Source organism: Mastigoproctus giganteus, chromosome 5 (assembly GCF_048544385.1).
Source record: "Mastigoproctus giganteus isolate SK-2022 chromosome 5, ASM4854438v1, whole genome shotgun sequence".
In the NCBI taxonomy this organism is placed as follows: domain Eukaryota; kingdom Metazoa; phylum Arthropoda; class Arachnida; order Uropygi; family Thelyphonidae; genus Mastigoproctus; species Mastigoproctus giganteus.
The window spans coordinates 44670423-44695528 of NC_143579.1; the positions used below are offsets into that span (position 1 = coordinate 44670423).

Genomic DNA, 25106 nt, shown 5'->3' on the forward strand with positions numbered 1-25106 from the left:
GCAGTAAATCAGAATATCTTATAATGGAGGATTTTAACTTTCCAAATATTGGTGGAACTTGTAGTTTAATAAGTAATGACTTTTTATTGGATGAGCACTAAATTTATTGGATGAGCACTAAATTATTGCTTTCAAGAGTATTAAAAGCAATGCTCTTGAACTGATTATCAGCAGTGACTTGAGTGAGAGAGCTGACTGCTACTCTGTCAATGGGAGAAAAAGCTAACATTTGGTGGTTTGGTAGAGGAGGTCTGTGGTCAGGCCAGGATGTGCTGGCACATTGTTGTTAGACTGACTTCCTGTACATTGTTGTTACTTGTAGGGCTTGCAATGCAGGAACCATTAGCAGGGAGTAAGCATGAAGTTTTGTTGGATGATGTGGAAAGAGTAACAGTTTTTAACAGGTTGTAATTTAAGGAAAGGAGATTATGACAGCTTAAGATGCTACATGGCTTCTATCAACTTTGGAGATGACCCACAGAGCATAAATACATTAGAATTATGGTGTACCTCTAAATCTCTAGTCACAGAGGCCTTGAATGTATATATACCGTTAAGAAAATACAACATGAGGAGGATTTCAAAATGAATGAATAACAAGCTATTCAACTTAATAGAGCAGAAAAAAGATGGCACAGAAAAGTTAGTTTGATAAGAAGTACCAAAGCCTATAACAGCTACAAATTGATCTGTGATAGTACTACAGGAAAGGTCAAAAGGTAAATTATGAGGAATCGCTGGCTAAGAGAGAAAGGGTGGAAATGAGGAGTTTTTCACATATGAATACAAAGAAGAGAATGAACCAGATTGGACCCATGTGTAATGGGTGTGGGAAAGTCTTAGATCACCCAGCTAATGTTCAGGTACTTTGCCTTGAGCTTAAAGGCAAGTAAGGCTCCTGGAGTCGATGGCATATACCATGTAATTTTGAGGGAGTCAGCAAGAGAGTGCATTGAACCATTAAGAATAATGGTTCAATGGAGTTTACTTATGCGTGGGTTAAATGCACACACATCATTTATACTACCAAGGTAGTCTTAATGCACGTTTTAATTATATCTCATATTGTGAATGCCTGCACAGTGTTTGCCATGGTATTGCACTACCTTGAATAAGTAACCCTTCACCTATGGAGAAGACTGTTACTTATTCTCGCAAATACTACCACTAGCTGGCACCATTTCGAAGCATATTGGCTTCTCATTGGTGGGTAGGGTACCTGGTGTTGCAATAATGACAACCCAGTTATGAAGTATAACTCCATAATATGAGAGATGCTTGAAGGTATGCAATGGTTTAGTCTAAAAGACATTTGTTGGCTAAAGCCTCAGAGTATGAAGGAGTTTACTGATGCGTGGGTTAATGCCTTTAATGCATCATTTTAATTATATCTCATATTATGAATATCTTCACAACAAGTTGCCGTGGTGTTTCACTACCTTGAATAAGTAATACTTCACCTATGGAGGAGACTATTGTTACTTATTCTTGGTGGATACCACCACCCACACAGCACTCATTGTGAGGGTATTCATAATATGGGATATAATTAAAATGATGCATTAAAACAATCTTGGTTAGTATAAATGGTGTGTGTGTGTGTGTGCGTGCGTGCGTGCGTGTGTGCGTGCGCGCATGCATTAACCCACGCAAAGTAAACTCCTTCATACTCTGAGGCTTTAGCCAACAAATGTATTTTAGACTAAACTATTGCACACCATCAGACATCTCTCGTACTGTGGAGTTATACTTTATAACTGGGTTGTCACTATTGCAACACCAGGGTACCTGCTCATCTACCAATGAGAAGCCAAAAGGTTAGAAATGGCACTGTCTGGGTGCTGGTAGGTATCTGCCGAGAATAAGTAACAATAGCCTTCTCTATAGGTAAAATGTTACTTATTCAAGGTAGTGCAATATCATGGCAACTCATTAGCATTAGTAGAGGCATATGATGCAAGAAAGCAAGCTTATTCAGCATCAGCCAAAAAAAAAAAAAAAAAAAAACCACTACTCCCATTTCACCCCTCCATTCGTTCGAAATACCTGTCCAGCTGAGCCTTAAATTTGTTTAGGCTATCAACTTCAACAACAAGCGATGGAAGTCTATTCCACAAACCAACTGCCCGCTGGCTAAAGGCAAATTTCCGCACATCTATCTAACATCCGTCCTTCCTCAATTTGAATTTATGCCCTCTCAGGTGATTATTCTGAGCAAGAGGAAGAATCCCATCGGCATTGAGCATGCTCAAGCCATTCAAAGCCTTATATACCTCTATCAGATCACCTCGCCAATGCCTAGTCTCCAGGCTCTGTAATTTGCAAAACTTAAGCCTTTCTTCGTAAGAGCAACCCTTTGTTCCATTCACTAATCTTGTTGCCCTTCTCTGTACTCGTTCCAGCAGCTCTACATCCTTCTTGAAATGAGGCCTCCAGACCTGTATACAGTACTCAAGGTGTGGCCTGACCAATGCCTTATACAAGGGAATAATCACATCCCTGTCCCAGCTAGAAAAATTCCTGTATATCATTGACAAGACACCATGAGCTACTCTTGCAGCTCGTCTGCACTGCTCAGAGAACTTCATATCTGCCTGCACAATTACCCCCAGGTCCTTTTCATTCTCTACCACTGTCAGCGTAGTACCACAGAGTTGATACGTTGATCTGGGGTTACTGTTTCCCATATGTAGTACTTTACATTTGTCAATGTTAAACTTCATTTGCCACCTCTCAGCCCATCTGCTCAACCTTTCCAAATCCTGTTGCAGCAGCATAGTATCAGTAGTGTCCTTAACAACCCTGCCAACCTTTGTATCGTCTGCAAACTTGGACATTAAGCCTCATACACCATCATCAATATCATTTATAAATACAGAAAACAACAATGGACCCAACACTGAACCCTGAGGAACTCCACTAATAACATTAGTCCACGTTGAGCAGTGTCCATTGATTACTACTCTGTCTTCTGCCACTCAACCATCCTTTTATCCATAGCAGCAATTTGCCTCCAATGCCACACTTCTCCAATTTGTGCAGCAGTCTTCCATGTGCAACAGTATCAAAAGCCTTTCTAAGATCCAAATATATAATATCAAAGTTATTCCCTGCATCCAGTTCTTTTGTGACTGCATCATAGTGTCCAATCAAATTGGTCAGACAAGACCTGCCCTTAACAAATCCATGCTGTGTCTGAGCTATAACTGAATTCTTGTCCAGATGATCCTGCAGTGCTTCTTTAACCAGTGCCTCCATTAATTTTCCTGGAACCGAAGTTAAACTAACAGGTCTATAATTACTTGTGTCAGCCTTTGATCCTCCTTTGTGAATTGGGGTTACATTTGCACATCTCCAGTCCATGGGTACCTCCCCTGAGTCCAAAGAAGCTCTCATAATTATGGCTAGGGGTTTGCTTACTTCCTTTGCTGCCTCCTTTAATATAACTGGATAGATCCCATCCACCCCGGGTGCCTTTTTTATGTTTATCCTCAACAATTTCTCCTCCACTTTCCTCTCAGTTATTAGAAAATCATCTAGCTCACTGCCAATGTTTACTTCACCTACGACATTCCCCTTCCTGAATAACTCCTCATGTGTGAATGTAGAGGCAAAATACTCGTTTAGATTGTTAGCCACCTGAGCTGGATCCTCAACTGTTGAACCATCAACATCCAGTGGACCAATCTGATTCATCCCTTTCCTTCTTGAGTTTAAATAGATAAAGAACTCTTTTCTGTTTTTCTTTGCATCCTTTGCCAAGGATTTCTTATAATCTGCCTTTGCCTGCCTAATCTCCTTTGTGACTTGGTTACAGACCAACTTATATCTATCATAGGCTTCCATGTCACCCATTAATTTGTATGTATCCCATGCATTTTTCTTCTCTGCCATATGTCTCATTGGCCGACCGGGCTAGCTGAGTGGGTAAAGTACCTGCCCGGCAACCCAAAGGTCGCGGGTTCGATTCTCGCCTCGGGCTTGGATCAAAGTACTGCAAAAACCTTGGGAGGTGCAATATGGCCACAGAAGCCAATGCGCCAACAACTACCAAATAAAAAAAAAAAAAAAAAAATATGTCTCATTAGTTCATCTGACAACCATTTAGGCCTGAACCTTGAACAATATTTCTTGGTTGGTATGTAAAGCCTGGTAGCTTCCAAGATTAGTTCCTTGAATGCTTCCCATTTTGAATTTGCTGTTGGTAACATCATCAGTTGGTCCCACTGTATAGAATTTAAATACTGTCTCAGACCATCACAGTCGCCTTTACGAAAGCAAAAACCCTTCCCTTTACCTCTGATGGTAGTTACCTCCTTGAGTAAATCCCACTTCAGCACACTGTGATCACTGCCACCCAGTGGTTCCTTTATCTGCAGATTGCTAATGCATGAAGAATCACTACTGATAATCAGATCAAGAGTATTACTCCCTCTAGTTGCCTCCCGAACATGCTGGTGTAGAAAACAATCATCCAATAAATCCACAAAAGCCTTGCTAGTGTGTGAGTGACCAACCCACAACTTCTAGTCAATATCTGGGAAATTAAAATCCCCCATTATAAGACTCTCTGATTTACTGGCCCATTCTATTTCCCTGTACAGTATCTTATTATACTCATCAGAGTCATTAGGCCTATAGCACACTCCTACTCTCAATTTTGATTTACCTGTGCTTATGTCACACCAAACTGACTCGACACTGCCCTGTCCATCGATGTCGACTGGCTTCACTTCCTTGGATTTTATGTGTTTCTTAACTAATAGCATAACCCCTCCCCCCTTCCTATCCTGTCTATCCTTTCTGTAGACGTTGTACTCCCCAAATTTCAGTTCTGCATTCCTTATATCTGTGTGACACCATGTCTCTGATATCCCAACAATATCTGCCTTTGATGTTTTGAGTAATTCCTCAAATTCATCAAATTTATTTACTAAACTCCTAGCATTGGTGTACATGCAAGTATACATGCACCTGTTTCTATTCTTAGCTACCCTAACACAGCCCATGTGTTTACTTGTTCCGCAATGACTTCCAGCAGTCTCTGAAATATCCTGCATCTTGTTTTTCAGGCTTCTGCTCATTCCAATAGAAGCAGTGCAAGAATCTCTTTCACCTCTGCCAGTGGCTACTGTTAATCCATTAGTCTTTGTCTCCCCCCAAGCTAGCAGTTTTCCGACCCACCTAACACTGCCTCGATAGCATCAGCAAATATTCTTGCACCCTTTCTATTTAAGTGTATCCCATCCCTGTAGAAGCAATCTCTCCTGTTAACAAGTACATTCCAGGCTGAAAAAAATTCTACCCCTTGAGCGTTGCACAATCTTTCCAGGGCCGAATTGATCGACAAGGCTCTCATCATATACTCCCTCCTATCGTGTCTGGGCAGAATTGCAGACACTTTCAAATTCAACCCTACTTCACGGCTTTTTTTCAACAGTGACCTGTACTTGTTAAGTAATTCTTCCGGTCTCCTACTCTTAATATCATTAGTGCCAACGTGTACAACTATATCACCTTTTGTGCCCTTAAAAGATGATATCTGCTCTACAACGTCATCAACCTTTGCCCCTGGCAGACATACCCTGGTCCCGTTCCACCTATCCTTTTTACAAAGCATGTTCCCCGTTTCCCTGACAATTGAGTCACCAACAACTACTAGTTCCTGTTGGACCAGCGCATTCTGCCTTGGGGGCTGCCTCTGTGTTGCAAGATGACCAAGTCCAAGCTCTGGGTTGATGTGGGCAGCTGAGAGCCTGATGGGCCCCTCAATTTATTTCCTTCGAGGGCATCCACCCTGTCCTTCAAGGTCTCATATAGGCCCATAACAACGCCGAGTTGTCGAATACCTTCATATTGTGAAGGTATTCACAATATGAGATATACAGTAAAATCTCGTTAATACAAACTCGCTTTATACAAAGTACTCATTTATATGAAGCACATACCATTCCCCTGCGAAAAGATAGGCTTTTCTGTGTAAATATATTCATTTATTACAAAATTCGGTAATATGTATTACAAAGTTCTTTTTCACCCGAATAAATATTGTAATTTTGTATGTTTAATACAAATCTTGGCAGAGCTGTCCTATTATTGCCCCTATTATTGTCTCTGGCCACCCGGCTCGTTACTTCCCGAAGGATGGCACTGACTTGTTAGAAATTAGTTTTGTGTAAACAAAAGCAGTTTATGGTAGCTACAATGTCAAGTGCACTCTGAAAAACATCTTTCTGAAGGATGAGTTGTTAAATTAACAAAAGAATAAAAAGTTTTTCTAAATTGTTTACATGCACTCCCTCCCTCTCCAAGGGAATCAGGTCATTTGCAATTGTTACCCCAGTTCAAAGACTTTTCATACCATATACAGCAATCTATTTTTTGTGCCATTTTATCTGAGCTGATGTGTTTTTTGGAACTTGTCTTTAAATTTGTTTATATTAAATCTTATGTAGTAGTGTTGTGGCGACAAAATGTAAACGGACAGAATTAAGCTTGGAAATTAAACTAAAAATTACACAAGAGGCTGATAGAATGGAAAGAAGCAAAATGGACATTGCAAACAAATACGACATCCCTTTATCTACAATACTGAAAAACCAAAAAAGACTTGAAGAAGTGCGTGACACGGAGCAGTGATGAAAAACAGGAAACAAATTCACGGTGCAAAACACGAGGAGCTCGAAACAAAATTTTTTGAGTGGTACCAACAAATGCGTGCATCAATTTGCCGATATTAGACCGATTTTGCAAGAAAAGGCAAATTATCTAGCTTAGCAACATGGAATTAGTAACCATCAAATGCAGCAGTGGCTGTCTCCAAAGATTTAAAGACAGGAATAACTTGGTTTTGCGAAATATTTGTGGTAAGTCTGGATTGGTCGACAAAGAAAAGACTACTGGTTGGTTGTGTTCTGTATGGTCCATTCTTGAAATGTGAGGCAAAGGATATTTTTAATCATGACGAGACAGGTTGATTTTGTTTGCTGCCAAACAAAACATTTGCTGTTCAAGGAGAGTCTTGTCATGGTGGAAAATTTAGTAAACAAAGACTCACTGTTCTGTTATGCTGCAATCGAGATGACTGCCATATCAATTGCAGCATAACAGAACAGTGAACAAAACTATGCCCATTTGTGATTGGTAAGTTTTCCAAGCCAAGATGTTTTAAAGCAGTTAACCAACTTCCCTGTGATTAGGAGGCCAATAGAAGTGCTTGGCTTACTGTCAAAATTTTTCAGTCTTGGTTATCAAAAGTGGACAGAAGAATGGCTTCAGAAAAAAGGAACATTTTAATGATTGTAGATTATTGTACAGCACATTCTGCCGAGACGCTTAAGTTGACAAATATACGGCTGTTGTTTTTACCACCAATACCACCAGTTTAATGCAACCACTGGATCAAGGCATTATTTATAACCTCAAGAGAGTATAAAGAGCTTGCCTGATAAGGTACTTGATCCGCAACATAGAAGGAGGGAACAATTTGCAGCCAAATTGGAATGTCTTGAATGCTATCCGTAATCTTGATATTGCTTGAGACAGTATATGCATCAATGTAATAATCAACTGCTTCAGAAAGAGTGGCTTTGGAGGGAATATCATCGAAAAACATAGCCCAGCAGATGAATGTGATAGCAACATTGAGGAATTTGAAGGAGCATATGGATTTTGTTGGCAAATTTGAAGACTCTGTGAATTAGCATTAGGAGAGGCATTTGATGCAAGAAAGCAAGCTTATGTGGCATCAGCGAAAAAAAAAAAAAATAATAATAATAATAAATAAAAAAAAATAATAAATAAATAAATAAAAAATAACCGCTTCCACTTCACCCCTCTGTTCGTTCGAAATACCTGTCCAGCTGAGCCTTAAACTTGTTTAGGCTATCAACTTCCACGACAAGGGATGGAAGTCTATTCCACCAACCAACTACCCACTGGCTAAAGGCAAATTTCCTCACGTCTATCCTACATCTGTCTTTTCTCAGTTTGAATTTATGCCCTCTCAGGTGATTATTCTGAGCAAGAGGAAGAATCCCATCAGCATTGAGCATGCTCAAACCATTCAAGGCTTTATACACCTCTATCAGATCACCTCGCTGGTGCCTAGTCCCCAGACACTGTAATTTGCAAAACTTAAGCCTTTCTTCGTAAGAGCACCCCTTTGTTCCATTCACTAATCTTGTTGCCCTTCTCTGTACTCATTCCAGCATCTCTACATCCTTCTTGAAATGAGGCCTCCAGACCTGTATATAGTACTCTAGGTGTGGCCTGACCATTGCCTTATACAAGGGAATAATCACCTCCTTATCCCTGCTAGAAAAATTTCTATATATCATCGACAATACACTATGAGCTACTCTTGCAGCCCTTCTGCACTGCTCAGAAAACATTCATATCTGCCTGCACAACCACCCCAGGTCCCATTCATTCTCTACCACTGTCAGTGTAGTACCACAGAGTTGATACATTGCTGTGGGGTTGCTGTTTCTCATATGTAGTACTTTAAATTTGTCAATGTTAAAGTTCATTTGCCACCTCTCAGCCCATCTGCTCAACCTTTCCAGATCCTGTTGCAGTAGCATAGTGTCAGTAGTGTCCTTGACAACTCTGCCAACCTTCGTATCATCAGCAAACTTGGACATTAAGCTGGATATACCATCATCAATATCATTTATAAATACAGAAAACAATAATGGACCCAATACTGAACCCTGAGGGACTCCACTAATAACATTAGTCCACGATGAGCAGTGTCCATTGATTACCACTCTGTCTTCTCCCCCTCAACCACCCCTTTATCCATAGCAGCAATTTGCCTCCAATGCCACACTGCTCCAATTTGTGCAGCAGTCTTCCATGTGCAACAGTATCAAAAGCCTTTCTAAGATCCAAGTATATAATATCAGAGTTATTCCCTGCATCCAGTTCTTTTGTGACTGCATCATAGTATCCAATCAAATTGGTCAGGCAAGACTTCCCCTTAACAAAACCATGCTGTGTCTGAGCTATAACTGAAGTCTTGTCTAGATGATCCTGCAGTGCTTCTTTAACCAGTGCCTCCATTAATTTTCCAGGAACAGAAGATAAACTGACAGGTCTATAATTATTTGTGTCGCCCTTTGATCCTCCTTTGTGAATTGGGGTCACATTTGCACATCTCCAGTCCATGGGTACTTCCCCTGAGTCCAAGGAAGCTCTCAAAATTATGGCTAACGGTTTGCTTACTTCCTTTGCTGCCTCCTTTAATATAACTGGATAGATCCCATCCACCCCAGGTGCCTTTCTTGTATTTGTCTTCAACAATTTCTCCTCCACTTTACTCTCAGTTATTACAAGATTCTCTAGCTTACTGCCAGAGTTGAATACACCTCTGGCATTCCCCTCGCTGAATAACTCCTCATGTGTGAATGTCGATGCAAAATATTCATTCAGTTTGTTAGCTAACTGAGCAGGATCATCAACAGTTAACCTATCGATATCAAGTGGACCAATCTGATTCATCCCCTTCCTTCTAGAGTTTACATAAGTAAAGAACTCTTTGCTGTTTTTCTTTGCATCCCTTGCCAAAGATTTCTAGTAATCTGCCTTCACCTGCCTAACCTCTTTTGTAACTTGGTTATAGATCAACTTGTATCTATCATAGGCTTCTGTGTCACGTGTTAATTTGTATATATCCCATGCATTTTTCTTCTCTGCCATATGTCTCATTAGTTCATCTGACATCCACTTAGGTCTAAACCTTCAACAATATTTCTTAGTTGGTATGTAAAGCCTAGTAGCTTCCAAGATAAGTTCTTTGAATGCTTCCCATTTTGAATTTGCTGTTGGTAACATCATCAGTTGGTCCCACTGTATAGAATTTAAATACTGTCTCAGTCCATCATAGTCGCCTTTACGAAAGCAATAACCCTTCCCTTTACCCCTAATGGTAGTTACCTCTTTGAGTAAATTCCACTTCAGCACACTGTGATCACTGCCACCTAGTGGTTGATTTACCTGCTGATTCTTAATGCATGAAGAATCACTACTGATAATCAAATCAAGAGTATTACTCCCTCTAGTTGCCTCCTGAACATGCTGATGTAGAAAACAATCATCCAATAAATCCACAAAATCCTTGCTAGTGTGAGTGACCAGCCCCCAAATTCCAGTCAACATCTGGGAAATTAAAATCCCCCATTATAAGATTCTCTGATTTACTGGCCCACTCTATTTCCCCGTACAGTTTCTTATTATACTCATCGGAGTCATTAGGCCTATAGCACACTCCTACTCTCAATTTTGATCTCCCAATGCTTATGTCACACCAAACTGACTCGACACTGCACTGTCCAGCAATGTCGACTGGCTTCACTTCCTTGGATTTTATGTATTTCTTAACTAATAGCATAACCCCTCCTCCCTTCCTATCCTGTCTATCCTTGATGTAGACATTGTACTCCCCAAATTCCAGTTCTGCATTCCTTATATCTGTGTGACACCACGTCTCTGAAATCCCCACAATATCTGCCTTTGATGTTTTGAGCAATACCTCAAATTCATCAAATTTATTTACTAAACTTCTAGCATTGGTGTACACACAAGTATACATGTACTTGTTCTTTTTCTTAGCTACCCTAACACAACCTATGTGTTTATTTGTACCCCAATGATTTCCAGCAGTCTCTGAAATATCCTGCATCTTATTTTCCAGGCTGCAGCTCATTCCAATAGAAGCAGTGCAAGAATCACTTTCACCTCTGCCAGTGGCTACTGTTAATCTATTAGTCCTTGTATCACCCCAATCTAGCAGTTTTCCGACCCACCTAACACTGCCTCGATAGCATCAGCAAACATTCTTGCACCCTTTCTATTTAAGTGTATCCCATCCCTGTAGAAGCAGTCTCTCCTGTTAACAAGTATAGACCAGGCTGAAAAAAATTCTACCCCTTGAGCCTTGCACAATCTTTCCAGGGCCGAATTGATCGACAGGGCTCTCATCATATACTCCCTCCTATCGTGTCTGGGCAGAATTGCAGACACTTTCAAATTCAACCCTAATTCACGGCTTTTTTCCAACAGTGACCTGTACTTGTTAAGTAATTCCGCCGGTCTACTACTGTTAATATCATTAGTGTGATATCTTTTGTGCCCTTAAAAGGTGATATCCGCTCTACAACGTCATCAACCTTTGTTGATGACGTTGTAGAGTTGAATGTGGATGATGAAGTTGCTATCAATGCAATGCCAACACCAGAAGAACTGCCAAGCACCAAACAAAACGATGATGTTTTTGTTATCAGCGAAAGTGAAGAAGCGCACATACTGCCATCTAAAAAAAATGCCCAAAATGCATTGAACATAATAGAGAATATGTTGGCCTGCAGTAACGTTGATAAAGAAACAACTATTGCATTTGATAATGTCTGTGCTGTAGTTAAAAATGCATATAGGACAAAAACTGCACAAACAACATTGGATTCTTTCTTTAAATTAGATTAATTTATTAAAAAGTTAATGGTTTCTATGTCTCCTTTTATATTAAGATTGTAATTCTTTTTAACTGTGATACTAAAATATTGTATATATCAAAATATATACTGTACAATATTTTCATTTCCGTTAATTGCTATTTTCTTAGTTTATCTTACAAATCAAATAAAATCTTTAAAGAAATATGTCATTCCTATTACTGTATTGTTAGACAAGACTTTTGTTTTTATTTTATTTTTATTATTTTATTTTATTAATTTAAATTAATTTATTTTTGATATTATTATTATTAGATATATAGTATGTACCCAAAAAAACGACCTCCGTAGCCGAGTGGGCAGGAGCGGGAGTGCAGTAGCACACGCTCTTTGAGTAGACCGGGGTTCAAGCCCCTGCCTGCTGAATACGGTCGATCTGCCAACCCGCACTGGACCAGCGTGGCAGATTATGGTCCATTTCCCTCAGCATGAATTGTTGAGGAGGCTTCCACCCTGCAGTGGGTTGATAATGGCTGCACTTTACTTTTTACCCAAAAAAAAAAAAAAAAAAACTAAAATTTTGGCACTTTTGGGGGACCAAAAGTTATCACGCTATTACAAAACATGAAAATTTAGGTCCCTTGAACTTCATATTAACGAGATTTGGCTGTATTTAAAATGATGCATTGAAACTACCTTGGTAGTATAAGTGATGTGTGTGTGCATTCTTATGCACACACATTATGCATAAGAATTCTCCTTCATACTCCGAAGCTTTAGCCAACAAATGTCTATTAGATTAAGACTATGAGGGCATCACTGGACTGAGGAGAGATTCCCTGGGATGGAGAAGTGTCAATATATATTGCCAGTACATAAAGGCAGATCCAAGTATGAAGTGGGAAAATACCAGCTGGTTGGTCTTATTTTAGTGGTAGGGAAAATCATGGAGGCAATGAGCAGGGGTGTAAATGGAATTCTGAAGAAAACAGCATGGTTTTTTAAAGGTAGGAACATGTTTAATTGACCTGGTTAGCTATTTTGACAGAATTACTCATTAGCTGGATGTAAGAAATAAATTTGACATTATTTGGATTTCAGCCAAGCATTTGACTCAGTTTCACATTAGAGGTTATTGTATAAGCTGAAACATATTTGGATAATAGGGAAAATCCTTATATGGATTTCACATGGCTGCAGAATAGGAAGCAGAAGGTTGTGATTGATTATTCTTCAGATTGGACTAATCTAAAAAATGAGGTCCCCCAGAGATTAGCACTGGGATCACTGTTTGATTTTCTTAAATAACAGTGATGAAGAGATAGAGCGTGTGATGTCAAAATTTACAGATGATGTAAAATCAGTGGAGTTTTTATTCAGTTTATAGTCAGCGAGTTATTATTACTAGAACAAGTTATTTCCGTTGGTGGTTTTGAGGCCGATATCTCTTGGGGATCAGAGGTCAGCTGGATAGACAACTGTGTGAAAGGAGGAAGTTAAATAGTTTATTTTTCTGTAATCTAAATTACTCCACACCATCAGGCATCGCTCATATTGTGGAGTTATACTTTGCAACTGGGTTGTCATCATTGCAACACCAGGGTACCTGCCCACCCACTGATGAGCCAATAAGCTCTGCAATGGTGCCATATGGGTGATGGTATCCACTGAGAATAAGTAACAATAGTCTTCTCCTGTGGTGAAGCGTTACTTATTCGAGGTAATACAATATCATGGCAACTCGTGAAGGTATTCACAATATGAGATATACTTAATGATGCCAATTTATAACTACTTAAGTAGTTGGCTATGTACTGAAATGATGCAATTGCACTAACTTGTACGTCAGTTAACTCCCTACATAACCTGAGGCTTTAGCCCTAAACTATTCTGTAATAGTTTATTTTATTATTTATTTATTATTTTTAATTAAATTTTCTTTTGCCTGGTGCAGCAAAAGCCTAGGACTTCCCTGAACCTTATGGCTAATACTGTCCTGTTGATGGTTGTAGGGTGCTCTTTTTTTTTCAGACATGGTTAATCTGGTCCTGGAAAAAAAGAAGGTTTTCCAAGCTAGGAGTGTGGTTAATATGCCTACAATCCTGGTAACTGTGTTTTTTATAATCTTTGTGTATGGAAAACCTCTAGAAATTCTCTTTTTGGCAAGGAGCAATATTGATGACTTTCAGATTTAGAATTTTGAACTTGTGGTTTTCTGCTAGGGAATGGTAAGAAATGTTGCTTTATTGTAAGTTCCCATGTCTAGTTTGGTGGTTTGTGTGTTCATCAATTCTTGTTTGCAGTTTTCTAAGTGACTGTCCAATATGGTACTGCTCACAACCACAGTCCAGCCAGTAGCCAACAGCCCTTAATGTAGTTGGCTGGAGTATGAGTTATTTCAGGTTCTTTTGCTTGTAAATCTACTGTTGGCATTGTTTTTTGGCTAATCTATATATTGTCAGCTGTCCATCAGGGGAATATCCAAGTTTTGCTTATGGCAGAGAATCATTCATTTGGAACATTGAGCCTTGAAATAGTTCTAATTATTATTTTCAGCAGCTCTGCATATGCCAGAGAGTGAGAGGACCTGTTAGGATATATAGGAAAAAAAAAAAAAAAAAAAGTTCCCTAATACAGTTATTGTTCAATGAATTATTATGCTTTTAGTAAAAGATCTGATTTTAATCATTTTATGTCTTTTATAAATTAAATGATTGTGAATTTCTGATACTGTTTTAAATTATTTTTAATTAAAAATAAAATAATTTTTAAACACAGCTCACTTTTTAAAAACATTAGGTAATTTTATTTTTTTATTTATTTCAGACTGCTATTAAAAGAAACAATCCAAGAAAAATGGTCCGAAGTGTTGGTGATGGGGAAACTGTTGAATTTGATGTTGTAGTTGGTGTTAAGGTATGGTTACCCTGTTCTTCCGTACTATGCTCTCAGAAGACTTTGGACATATTTTCTGATATTAATGAAGTGGGATGGGCCAGATGTAGAAAGAAGATGGCAGCTATTTAAAGTATCAAGAAAACACTACAGATATTAGCAGAAACTAATATGGATTATGGTTCAGAGAGGATTGGTGGTCATATGCCATATCATCAGTCATTTGTCATTGCATACTACTGCCATCTGCTTTCACTGAGTTGTAGTTGACCTATCCAAGGTCAACTGCAACTTAGTGAAAACTTGGAAAAATGAGAGTAGTGTGACAAGTCAAGAAATCTGGCTATAACCTTCATCTGTGAAGGAAGATTAACAATTCCTAAAGTGGATATTTTAGTCCTGTTAACAATAACTGCCATAAATTCATTTTCCTTGCTTTTCTTAGTAGAGCTGATGTCTATAAGTGCAAGATACCAAATCTTATTTGAAGGAATGCATTGTCCACCATGTTTTTTGATGCTGGCATGATGGAAAAAGTTATTGTGGAGAGCTGTCACACTATGCAGTATTACCAATCAACTGTAAGTTTGGAGAATGCACAGAGAACACTATTCACTGGACTGTATCACCCAAAGAGTGGAATTTCAGAGAGTGGATATCTTGCAAGTTTGTACAAGGTCATGATTCTGGGTAAGAATGCCCATAGCCATGACCTGTATTAACAATTTGGATACTTCTACTATGCTATATATAGCATTAGTAGTGTGGCAAATGATGCAAGAAAGCAAGCTTATAACAGCATCAGCCAAAATAAAAAAAAAAAATGACACCTCCCATTTGACTTATTTACCCCCTCCCATTTGACTTATTTACCCCCTCCAATAGTTTATCTAGTTCTTCCTTGAATTTATTCAAGCTATCAAATTTTAGAACAACAGATGGAAGCTTGTTCCAGCAATCAACCACCTGCTGGCTAAAGGCAAACTTCCTCACATCTTTTCTACAACCATCCTGCTTCAATTTGAATTTGTGCCCCCTCGTGTGTAGTCTGAACAAGAAAAAAGAATCCCATCAGCATTGAGCTTGTTCAATCCATTCAAAGCAATCAGATCACCTAGCAGGTGCCTAGTCTCCAGATGCTGCAATTTGCAGAACTTCGGCCTTTCTTGGTAAGAGGCACCCTTCATTCCTCTCACCAATTTCATTGCCCTTCTCTGTACTCATTCCAGCAGCTCTACTTCCTTCTTAAAATGAAGCCTTTAGACCTGTATGCAGTACCCAAGATGTGACCTGACCATTGCCTAACACAATGGGATAATCATCTCCTTATCTCTGCTAACAAAATTCCTCAATGTCATTGACAAAACCCCATGAGCTGTCCTGGCAGCCTGTCTGCATTGCTCAGAAAAATTCATATCTGAGTGCACAATTATCCACAGGTCTTTTTCATTTTCCATTATCCTGAGTGTAGTGTGTTTTTTTTTTTTTTTTTATGAAAACCCCAAACACAAAAGGTATCAAAACCTATAGTACTTAGTACCGTGCATGGGTTGAAAGAGAAGTATGGGGAGAGGGGGATGCCGGAAACTTTGCTCTAGAGACTAAACATGGGTTTCACCACTTCAAGCCTCCAATAAGCAAAGTGGTGGTATTTCACCGGTTGATGAAAGTCATCTACCACCTACAGAGTAGTACCACACAGTTGGTGTGTTACTCTGGGGTTACTCCTACCCATATACAGTACATTGCATTTGTCAATGTTAAACTTCAGTTGCCATTTCTTAGTCCATCTACTAACTTCTATAGTTCCTGTTTAAGTAGCATACAGACATTCTTGTCATTAACCATCTTGCCAACCATTGTGTCATCTGCAAACTTGGATATTAAGCCTGATGTGCCTTCATCAATATCATTTATAAATATAGAAAACAACGATGAGCCCAGCAGTGTCCATTGATTACCACTCTCTGCTTCTCCCACTCAACCATTCCTTTATGCATAGTGGCAGCTTGCCCTTAATACCACACTGCTCCAATTTGTACAGCAGTATTTTATGTGCAACCGTATCAAAAGCTTTCCTGAAATCAAAGTACGTGATATCAAATTTTTTTTTTTTTTTTTTTGCATCGAGTTCCTTTGTGACCACATCGTAGTTATCCAATCAGATTGGTCAGACAAGATTTCTCCTTAACAAACCCAGGGCAGCCTGGGTTTGTTAAGGAGAAATCTCTGTATAAGTATAATTGCAGCCTTGTGTAGATGATCCTGCATTTCTTCTTTTACAAGTGACTCCATTATTTTCCCTGGAACAGAAGTTAAACTAGCAGGTCTGTAATTACTCTTCACCCTTTGATCTCCTTTGTGAACTGGGTGTACATTTGCACATCTCCAACCTGTAAAGACCTCCCCTGAATTCAAGGATGCCCTCATAATTTTATGATAAGGGTTTGCTTACTTCCTTCACAGCCTCCCTTAACATAATTGTATAGATCTCATCCAACCCCAGGTGCCTTTGTTATGTTTAACTTCAATTCTGTTCCACTTTCCCTTCAGTTATTACAAAATCATTTAATTCCCTGTTGGAGTTTAATAAATTTCTGACCTCCACTTCCTTAAAGAATGGTGCCTCCGTAGCCAGGTGGGCAGGAGCAGCAGTGCGTAGCACACACACACTTCTTGATTAGACCGGGGTTCAAGCCTGTGACCACCAAATACAGAGAATGCGGAAAGGTCAGGGAATGACCACCACATATCCCCGGAGCAATATGGCCTTAGTTGCTAATGCTCCTAAAAAAAAAAAAAAAAACCCTTAAAGAATTCCTCATGTGTGAATGTAGATGCAAAATATTCGTTTAATTTTTCACCCTGAGCATGATCATCAACAGTAGAACCACTGATATCAAGTCAACCAATTTCATTCGTCTCCTCCTTCTAGTGTTTACAAAAGTAAAGAAGTCTATATATATATATTGTGGTAGTACTGTGGAAATGGATCCTGCAGGTACCAGCACAGTAATGTTTTGAGCCATAAAGCTAGGTTTGTAAGAAGCAGGTTTGAGAACATGTTGAATTGTCTTGGTGTACATAGATTCCTGATATGTATCATTGTAAGCTCTGTGGAAAATCTTTATGATGAGTTTATACTGTAGTAGGTTGTGGCCAAAACATCCCCCTTTAACTATGCAGTTAACTTTGAAAGAGGAGTGGGAAAAATATTAATCAACAGTAAAGTAAATAATAGCTGTTTTCCTTAATGTGCAGTGGGTTTGTGATCTGAATGTAAGTGTTAGGGAATTTAGACAATTTATAATTTGGTTGTTTCCCAGCTGTATATTACTTTTCTTTTCTTTGCCTGTATTGCATATTGTGTGCATGTATCATTTTTATGTTGTTTGGGCTGAAAAAAAAATAAAATTTCTGGAATAACTTACAGGGGAAGGCTTTACTCCCCTTTTATAAAATTGGTCAATTCTGCTCCAATTGAAGCAATTAGAAATTCCTCCAATTTACAGCAGGATTCACAACCAGATTTCTTCAGATGAGTGACATGTCAAAACTACCATATTATCATGAAGGACATAAAATAGTAGTGGTCAATAGTAGTTGTATGTATTCCTAAAAGGATCACAGCTGTAATTAAATGCAAGGGTTATCCCACGCACTGTAAAATTTTTGAATGAAGATTCGTTTCCGAAGTGTGTCCAAATGCTTTTGAGAATAGTGTCTTTGTTACTCTAACATCAGTTTATCTAATTATTAGCTAGAAATTAGTTATAAAAGTCTTTAAAATGTAATCAATTAAAATTTTTTAAATCATGAAATTTAGTGTATTAGTGTACTGTAAAAGCCAGAAATCTATGTATCCTAGGATTTTCAAGGAGGAAAGTGACCAAAATTTCATATAATTTAACACATTTTACTTTATTTCGAACTTTCACTGCTGTGATGATAAATCCTAAGATTCACCAGTTCATGTTGGTAAAAGCCTGTTTAATAATCACATTTTCAAATTGTTTTCCATTATCTGAGTGAAGCACTATATATTAGAAATATAGTGAATAAGTTACCAGACAATTTTGCATGGATAGGAGATATAATTCCCCCCCCCCATTCCCTTGTTTAGAAATCTGAAAAGTAAATGGACCACTATTGTGGAATTGATATTTTAATTGATTATTATTTCTTCCCTTTCTGCATGTTAACAAATATCTTTTGGGGATTGGAAGTATACCTCTCATATATATGTCCTTGTTTGGAAATCGAACAGAGGCTTGTGACAGAGAAAAAGAAAAGAGAACAGAGAAAAGCGATAATTGCAAATGAAATTATCACTTCTGATATTTAAAAAAGGGCATAGGAGGAGATATATCCTCCTATCCACACAAGGTTGTCTGAGTAACATATTTACTATCTTTAAAATGCTAATATGCAGTACCTCACTCAGATAATGGAAGATATTTGTACGTTCTATGTGAAATGATGCTACAAGTAGGGTTTTACCAATGTGAACTTGTAAATCCTAGGACTTACTCTATCAGGCAGTAAATATCTGAAATAAAGTGAAATGTGTTGATATTTTGTTCTTTTATCACTTAAAACTTGTAAGTAAAAAATGAATTTTGAACTGTGACTGTTTTCTATATTGTTGAAATAATTGTAACTATACTAATTAAATTTCAAAAGGTGAAAACACAGACTTCATGTATATTTGCAAATTAAATGGTTTATTGAGCCCTGCTGACTGACTGAAAAGAAGATTGCCTACAGAAGGTGTGTTCAATTAACTAAATAAAACTATACTCCTAGCATTGGTGTACTTGCATGTACACCAATGCTAGGAGTATAGTTAATAAATTTGATGAGCTGAAGTGCTAGTCAAGACATCAAAGGCAGATATTGTTGGGATATCAGAAACATGGTGTCACACAGACATAAGCAGTGCGGAACTGGAATTTGGGGAGTACAATGTGCACAGAAAGGATAGACAGAACAGGAAGGGAGGAGGGGTTATGCTGTTAGTTAAGAACCACACAAAATCTAAGGAAGTGCATCCAATTGATGTCGGTGGACAATGCAATGTTGAATCTGTTTGGTGTGACATAAGCACTGGGAAAGGAAAAATGAGAGTAGGTGTGTGTTATAGGCCTAATGAATCTGATGAGCATAATGAGCATGTTAACTGGCCCACTCTATTGTGCAGAGAAATAGAGTGGGCCAATAAATTACAGTGTCTTATAATGGGGGATTTTAATTTCCCGGGTATTGACTGGAATTTGTGAGTTGGTCACTCACACACTAGCAAGACTTTTGTGGATTTATTGGATGATTGTTTTCTACAGCAGTATGTTCAGGAGGCAACTAGAGGGAGTAATACTCTTGATCTGATTATCAGTAATGATTCTTCATGCATCAAGAATTGGCAGATAAAGGAACAACTAGGTGGCAGTGATCATGGTGTGCTGAAGTGGGATTTACTCAAAGAGGTAACTGCCACCAAGGGTAAAGGGAAGGGTAAAAACCTTTTGTAAAGGTGACTATGGTGGTCTGAGACAGTATTTAAATTCTATACGGTGGAACCAACTGATGATGTTACCAATAGCAAATTCAAAATGGGAAGCATTCAAAGAATTAATCTTGGAAGCTACTAGGCTTTGCATACCAACAAAGAAATATTGTTCAAGATTTAGACCTAATGGATATCAGATGAACTAATTAGACATATGACAGAGAAGAAGAATGCATGGGATACATATAAATTAACATGTGACACAGAAGCCTACGATAGATATAAGCTGGTCTGCAACGAAGTTACAAAGGAGGTTAGGCAGGCGAAGGCAGATTACAAGAAATCTTTGACAAAGGATGCAAAGGAAAACAGCAGAGTTCTTTACTTATTTAAATTCTAGAAGGAAGGGAATGCATCATATTGGTCCACTTGATATCGATGGTTCAACTGTTGATGATCCTGCTCAGGTAGCTAACAAACAAAATGAATATTTTGCATCGACATTCACACATGAGGAGTTATTCAGGGAGGGGAATGCCAGAGGTGTATTCAACTCTGGCAGTAAGCTTGATAATCTTCTAATAACTGAGAGTAAAGTGGAGGAGAAATTGTTGAAGATAAACACAAGAAAGGCACCCGGAGCAGATGGAATCTATCCAGTTGTATTAAAAGAGGAGGCAAAGGAAGTAAGCAAAACCCTTAGCCATAATTATGAGAGCTTCCCTGGACTCAGGGGAGGTACCCATAGACTGGAAATGTGCAAATGTGACCCCAATGCACAAAGGAGGATCAAAGGGCGACACAGGTAATTACAGACTTGTTAGTTTAACTTATGTTCCAGGGAAATTAATGGAGGCACTGGTTAAAGAAGCATTGTAGGATCATCTAGACAAGACTTCAGTTATAGCTCAGACACGGTATGGGTTTGTTAAGGGGAAGTCTTGTCTGACTGATTTGATTGGATACTATGATGTAGTCACAAAGGAACTGGATGCAGAGAATAACCTTTGATATCATATATTTGGATCTTAGAAAAGCCTTTGATACTGCTGCACAAATTGGAGCAATGTGGCATTGGAGGCAAATTGCTGCTATGGATAAAGGGATGGTTGAGTGGGAGAAGACAGAGTGGTAATCAATGGACACTGCTCTTCATGGACTAATGTTACTAGTGGAGTCCCTCAAGGTTCAGTGTTGGGTCCATTGTTGTTTTCTATATTTATAAATGATATTGATGATGGTATATCAGGCTTAATGTCTAAGTTTGCAGACGATACGAAGGTTGGCAGGGTTGTTAATGATACTAATGACAGTACACTGCTGCAACAGGATCTAGAAAAGTTGAGCAGATGGGCTGAGAGGTGGCAAATGAAGTTTAACATGGCAAATGTAAAGTATATATGGGAAGCAGTAATCCCAGAGTAACATATCAACTCTGTGGTACCACACTGACAGTGGTAAAGAAAGAAAAGGACCTGGGGGTAATTGTGCAGGCAGATATGAAGTTTTCTGAGGAGTGCAGACTTGCTGCAAGAGTAGCTCATGGTGTCTTGTCAATGATATACAGAAATTTTTCTAGCAGGGATAAGGATGTGATTATCTCCTTGTATAAGGCAGTGGTCAGACCACACCTTGAGTACTGTATACAGGTCTAGAGGCCTCATTTTAAGAAGGATGTACATCTGTTGGAATGAGTACAGAGAAGAGCAACAAGGTTAGTGAATGGAACAAAGGGTTGCTCTTACGAAGAAAGGCTTACGTTTTGCAAATTACTGTCTGGAGACTAGGCACCTGCAAGGTGATCTGATTGTGGTGTATAAAGGCTTGAATGGTTTGAGCATGCTCAGTGCTGATGGGATTCTTCCTCTTGCTCAGAATAATCGCCTGAGAGGGCATAAATTTAAATCGAGGAAAGACGGTTGTAGGATAGATGTGCGGAAATTTGCCTTTAGCCAGCGGGTGGTTGATTGCTGGAACAAACTTCCATCTGTCGTAGAAGTTGATAGCTTAAATAGATTCATGGCAGAACTTGACCAACATTTGGAGCTAGTGGATGGGTGAAATAAGGGGTTTTTTTTTTTTTTTTTTTTCCTGGCTGATGCTATGTAAGCTTGCTTTCTTGCATCATGTGCCTATGCTAATGCTAAAATTGCAGTTGATGTCAGTGTTTTAGATCTGCTTTGGAATTCTGCTTTCAAGACAAGTTCCTGCATTGTAGAGGCAAATGGACTCTTTTTGAGACAGGTGGTAAACTGAGACTCAAACTTTCACAAGAATTCAGTCACCCCTATGTAATATAGTAACTTTTCTTGAGAATAGACTCCCTAAGTGTATGTGAAATGTTGACATCAGTTGCAATTTTATTTAGTTAATTGAACATTCTTTGTTGTAGGAAATCCTCTTTCCCACTTCTGACTAACAATCACTGAAGCATTTAATTTGACATTATGAATGGAGCCTGTTTTTATCTTTTGAAATTTAATTATATTATTAATTTCCATGTAATGCGTTTCACGGGACACATGTAACTATTACTTTTCTTGAGATTAATTGAATGTTTTGATTATACAGTACTTTAATTTGATTATAAAATATAAATTTATAGAATATAAAATTATTTATAATACTATTGTAATTTTATAATATTAATTATATTGAGTAAAAATTGAATTTAATTTTAATATTAGTTATAATAACACTGAAAACCTTTACTGTATATTAAAAAAAATAGGAAAGCAAATTGAAAATTGTATATATATTTTTTTATTTCAATAGCAAGTCCAATTTTTGAAACAAGGCTTAATTTTAATTCTATGTTATCAATATTAGCCACAGATGATTTAAATTTAAACTACATTTAAAAAGTGGCAGCTCTCTTCTTACTCTTTTTCCGTTGAGTCAGCCTTATTTGAAATTGACACCATCTTCCAAACTTTTAATTAAATAAATACATATTCCACAAAAGTAAAGGTTATAGCATATTTAAATAATTTGAAAATTACATGTATTTCTGCATTCAGTTTCTGTCATGAGAGTTGCTTTGGTCCCTCTGATGATGTTGCATTACTTGCAATGTAGGCTAATGTCATAGATGATATTGTTATCCACTAGTTGACCTATAAAATGATATTACCTAATAGGTAATATTGTTTTATGCAAACAGCAATACCAGTGGATAAATCTCTGTTCAGTTTGTGTTGATAGGAATACTTTGGTATCTCCAATTATGGCAACTTACTTTCATTTTTTTTTTTTTTTTTTTTTTAATAGCCAAAAGTGAGCTTTCCATTAGAAGGATAAAAATGTTCTCAAATATTTTGAAGCTGAATTAAGAACTGAATGCAGAAAAGACATACAGTTTTCAAATTATTTCAGTACCTGTTTTGAAACGTAACCCTAAAACTATTACTATTGTGCTATGCAGGACAAACAGCCAGTAGGTTAAATGTACACATAACTTCTGTTTTGTTTACCTTTATTCTATTAAATTGGATGGTTTTTCTTTCACACATACTTGGCTGCTCATAGACTCAATATGTTAATCACAGATTAACATAAATTTACTAATAGGGGTATCCATCATCCGATAAGAGACCAGTAATCTAGAAACAGCTGTCATGATATAGCTCTGAGTTTTAGGCAGATTGTATATCCATCTTTTGGTTAAGACATGTATAAAACAATATTAGCAATGCAAACACAACCCCAAATCATTGCAGTCAAAAGTTGACTACCATCACTGGGGGGGGGGACTAAAGTGTTCCCAAAGGATAGATGCCTTAGCATGGTAGGAGTGTTTGCACGTGTCAATAAAGTTGAGAACTATGCCATTGATTGCGATCATATACTCCTAGCAGGGTCACCCATGTGATAGACAGATCAAAGCTAAGACACCAGACTAAATGGATTCAAAATCTGCCAACCCACACTGAACCAGCAAGGCAGATTATGGCCATTTCCTCAACATGGCTTCATAACAAAATAAACTACCCTCATTCCACAGAGGCCTGTGAGCCACTACCTACGGCAGCAGGGATACCAGCTCAATAGTACAGGATGCTAAGAATCACTGGGCTTGATCTGCAAGTTTGAAGTTGGACAGTAAAAGGAATGTTGGCTGGTGGCGGGTATGTGTTCGTACTGTTTTGAAAGAGAGCAGGAATTATAGAAACCAATTCAGAAGAACAGTGCCCATGGAAATATCTGTAGAAAAGGCATGCAGCAGAAACAGCAGTCTCTCTCCACTCACTGTCTATGAGATAGCGAGTGGAGAGACACTGTTAAAGAGGAGTCATTAATTAACCTAATTGCCTTCTGCTGAATAGAATCTAGAAGCCTGAGAGAGGTTTTGGCGGCACTGCCCCAGATGTGGGAACAATATTCCATGGTAGGGCGAATTTACGATTTGTACAGAGTGAACAGCTGTTTGGAAGAAAAGTAACCACAAGAGTGAAAGCGAAAACCAAGTTTTTTAGATGCAGAGGAAGCAATATTTGTAATATGCTTGTACCAAGAGAGATTAGAAGTCAGGGTAATCCCCAAAAGAGAGATATCATTTTGTCTAGAAAACGGAGTGTCACCAACGATAAGCATAGGAGCAGAAGAATCCTTTTTGTGAGATATAAGACAAGATTGAGTTTTAGAAGGATTGAAATCAACTTTTCGTCGTCTTTGCCCCACTGGAGAATTACCTGGAGATCTGCATTTAAAGAATTGGTAGCGGATATTTGAGAAGTTGAAGCTGATTCAGCAGGGCAAGGTTTCTCAAAATGAAAAGTGGAATGTAATGTGCTATCATTAGCAAAACTATGGATAGGATTTCCAGTCAATGGAAGAAGGTCATTAATATACAAGAGGAAAAGTGGGGGAAAGAACCGAACCTTGGAGGACACCAGCATCAGTGGAGAAGTTAGAAGACAGAGAGCCATCTACCATCACCCTCAGTGAGTGTCCAGAGAGAAAACTGGATAGCCAATTAAAAAAAAACAGTTGGCAAACCATAAGATGGAAGCTTGTTTAGAAGACCTTTATGCCAAACACGATCGAAAGCTTTTGAGATGTCAAGAGCAACTACTTGTGTTTCACCGAACCTTTCCATTGAATTAGTCCATAAATGGGTAACATAAGCCAGAATATCACCACTGGATCGACACTGACAGAATCCATACTGGCGATTGTTGATCAGACGGAAAGTTTCTAGGTAGTTTAACAGTTGGCAGTTAATTGATTTCTCCATTACTTTTGAAAGAGTA

The 25106-nt window shown here is 38.3% G+C and overlaps 1 protein-coding gene across 1 annotated transcript in view; it reads left to right on the top strand.

The window, feature by feature from the left end:
• Positions 1-25106, top strand: part of LOC150085344 (uncharacterized) — a 160451-nt gene that overhangs the window by 105992 nt on the left and 29353 nt on the right. Inside the window, exon 4 of the mRNA XM_090373164.1 lies at positions 14280-14369. Within this exon, the coding sequence (XP_090229290.1) occupies positions 14280-14369 (90 nt within the window). The remainder of the gene's footprint in view (positions 1-14279; positions 14370-25106) is intronic.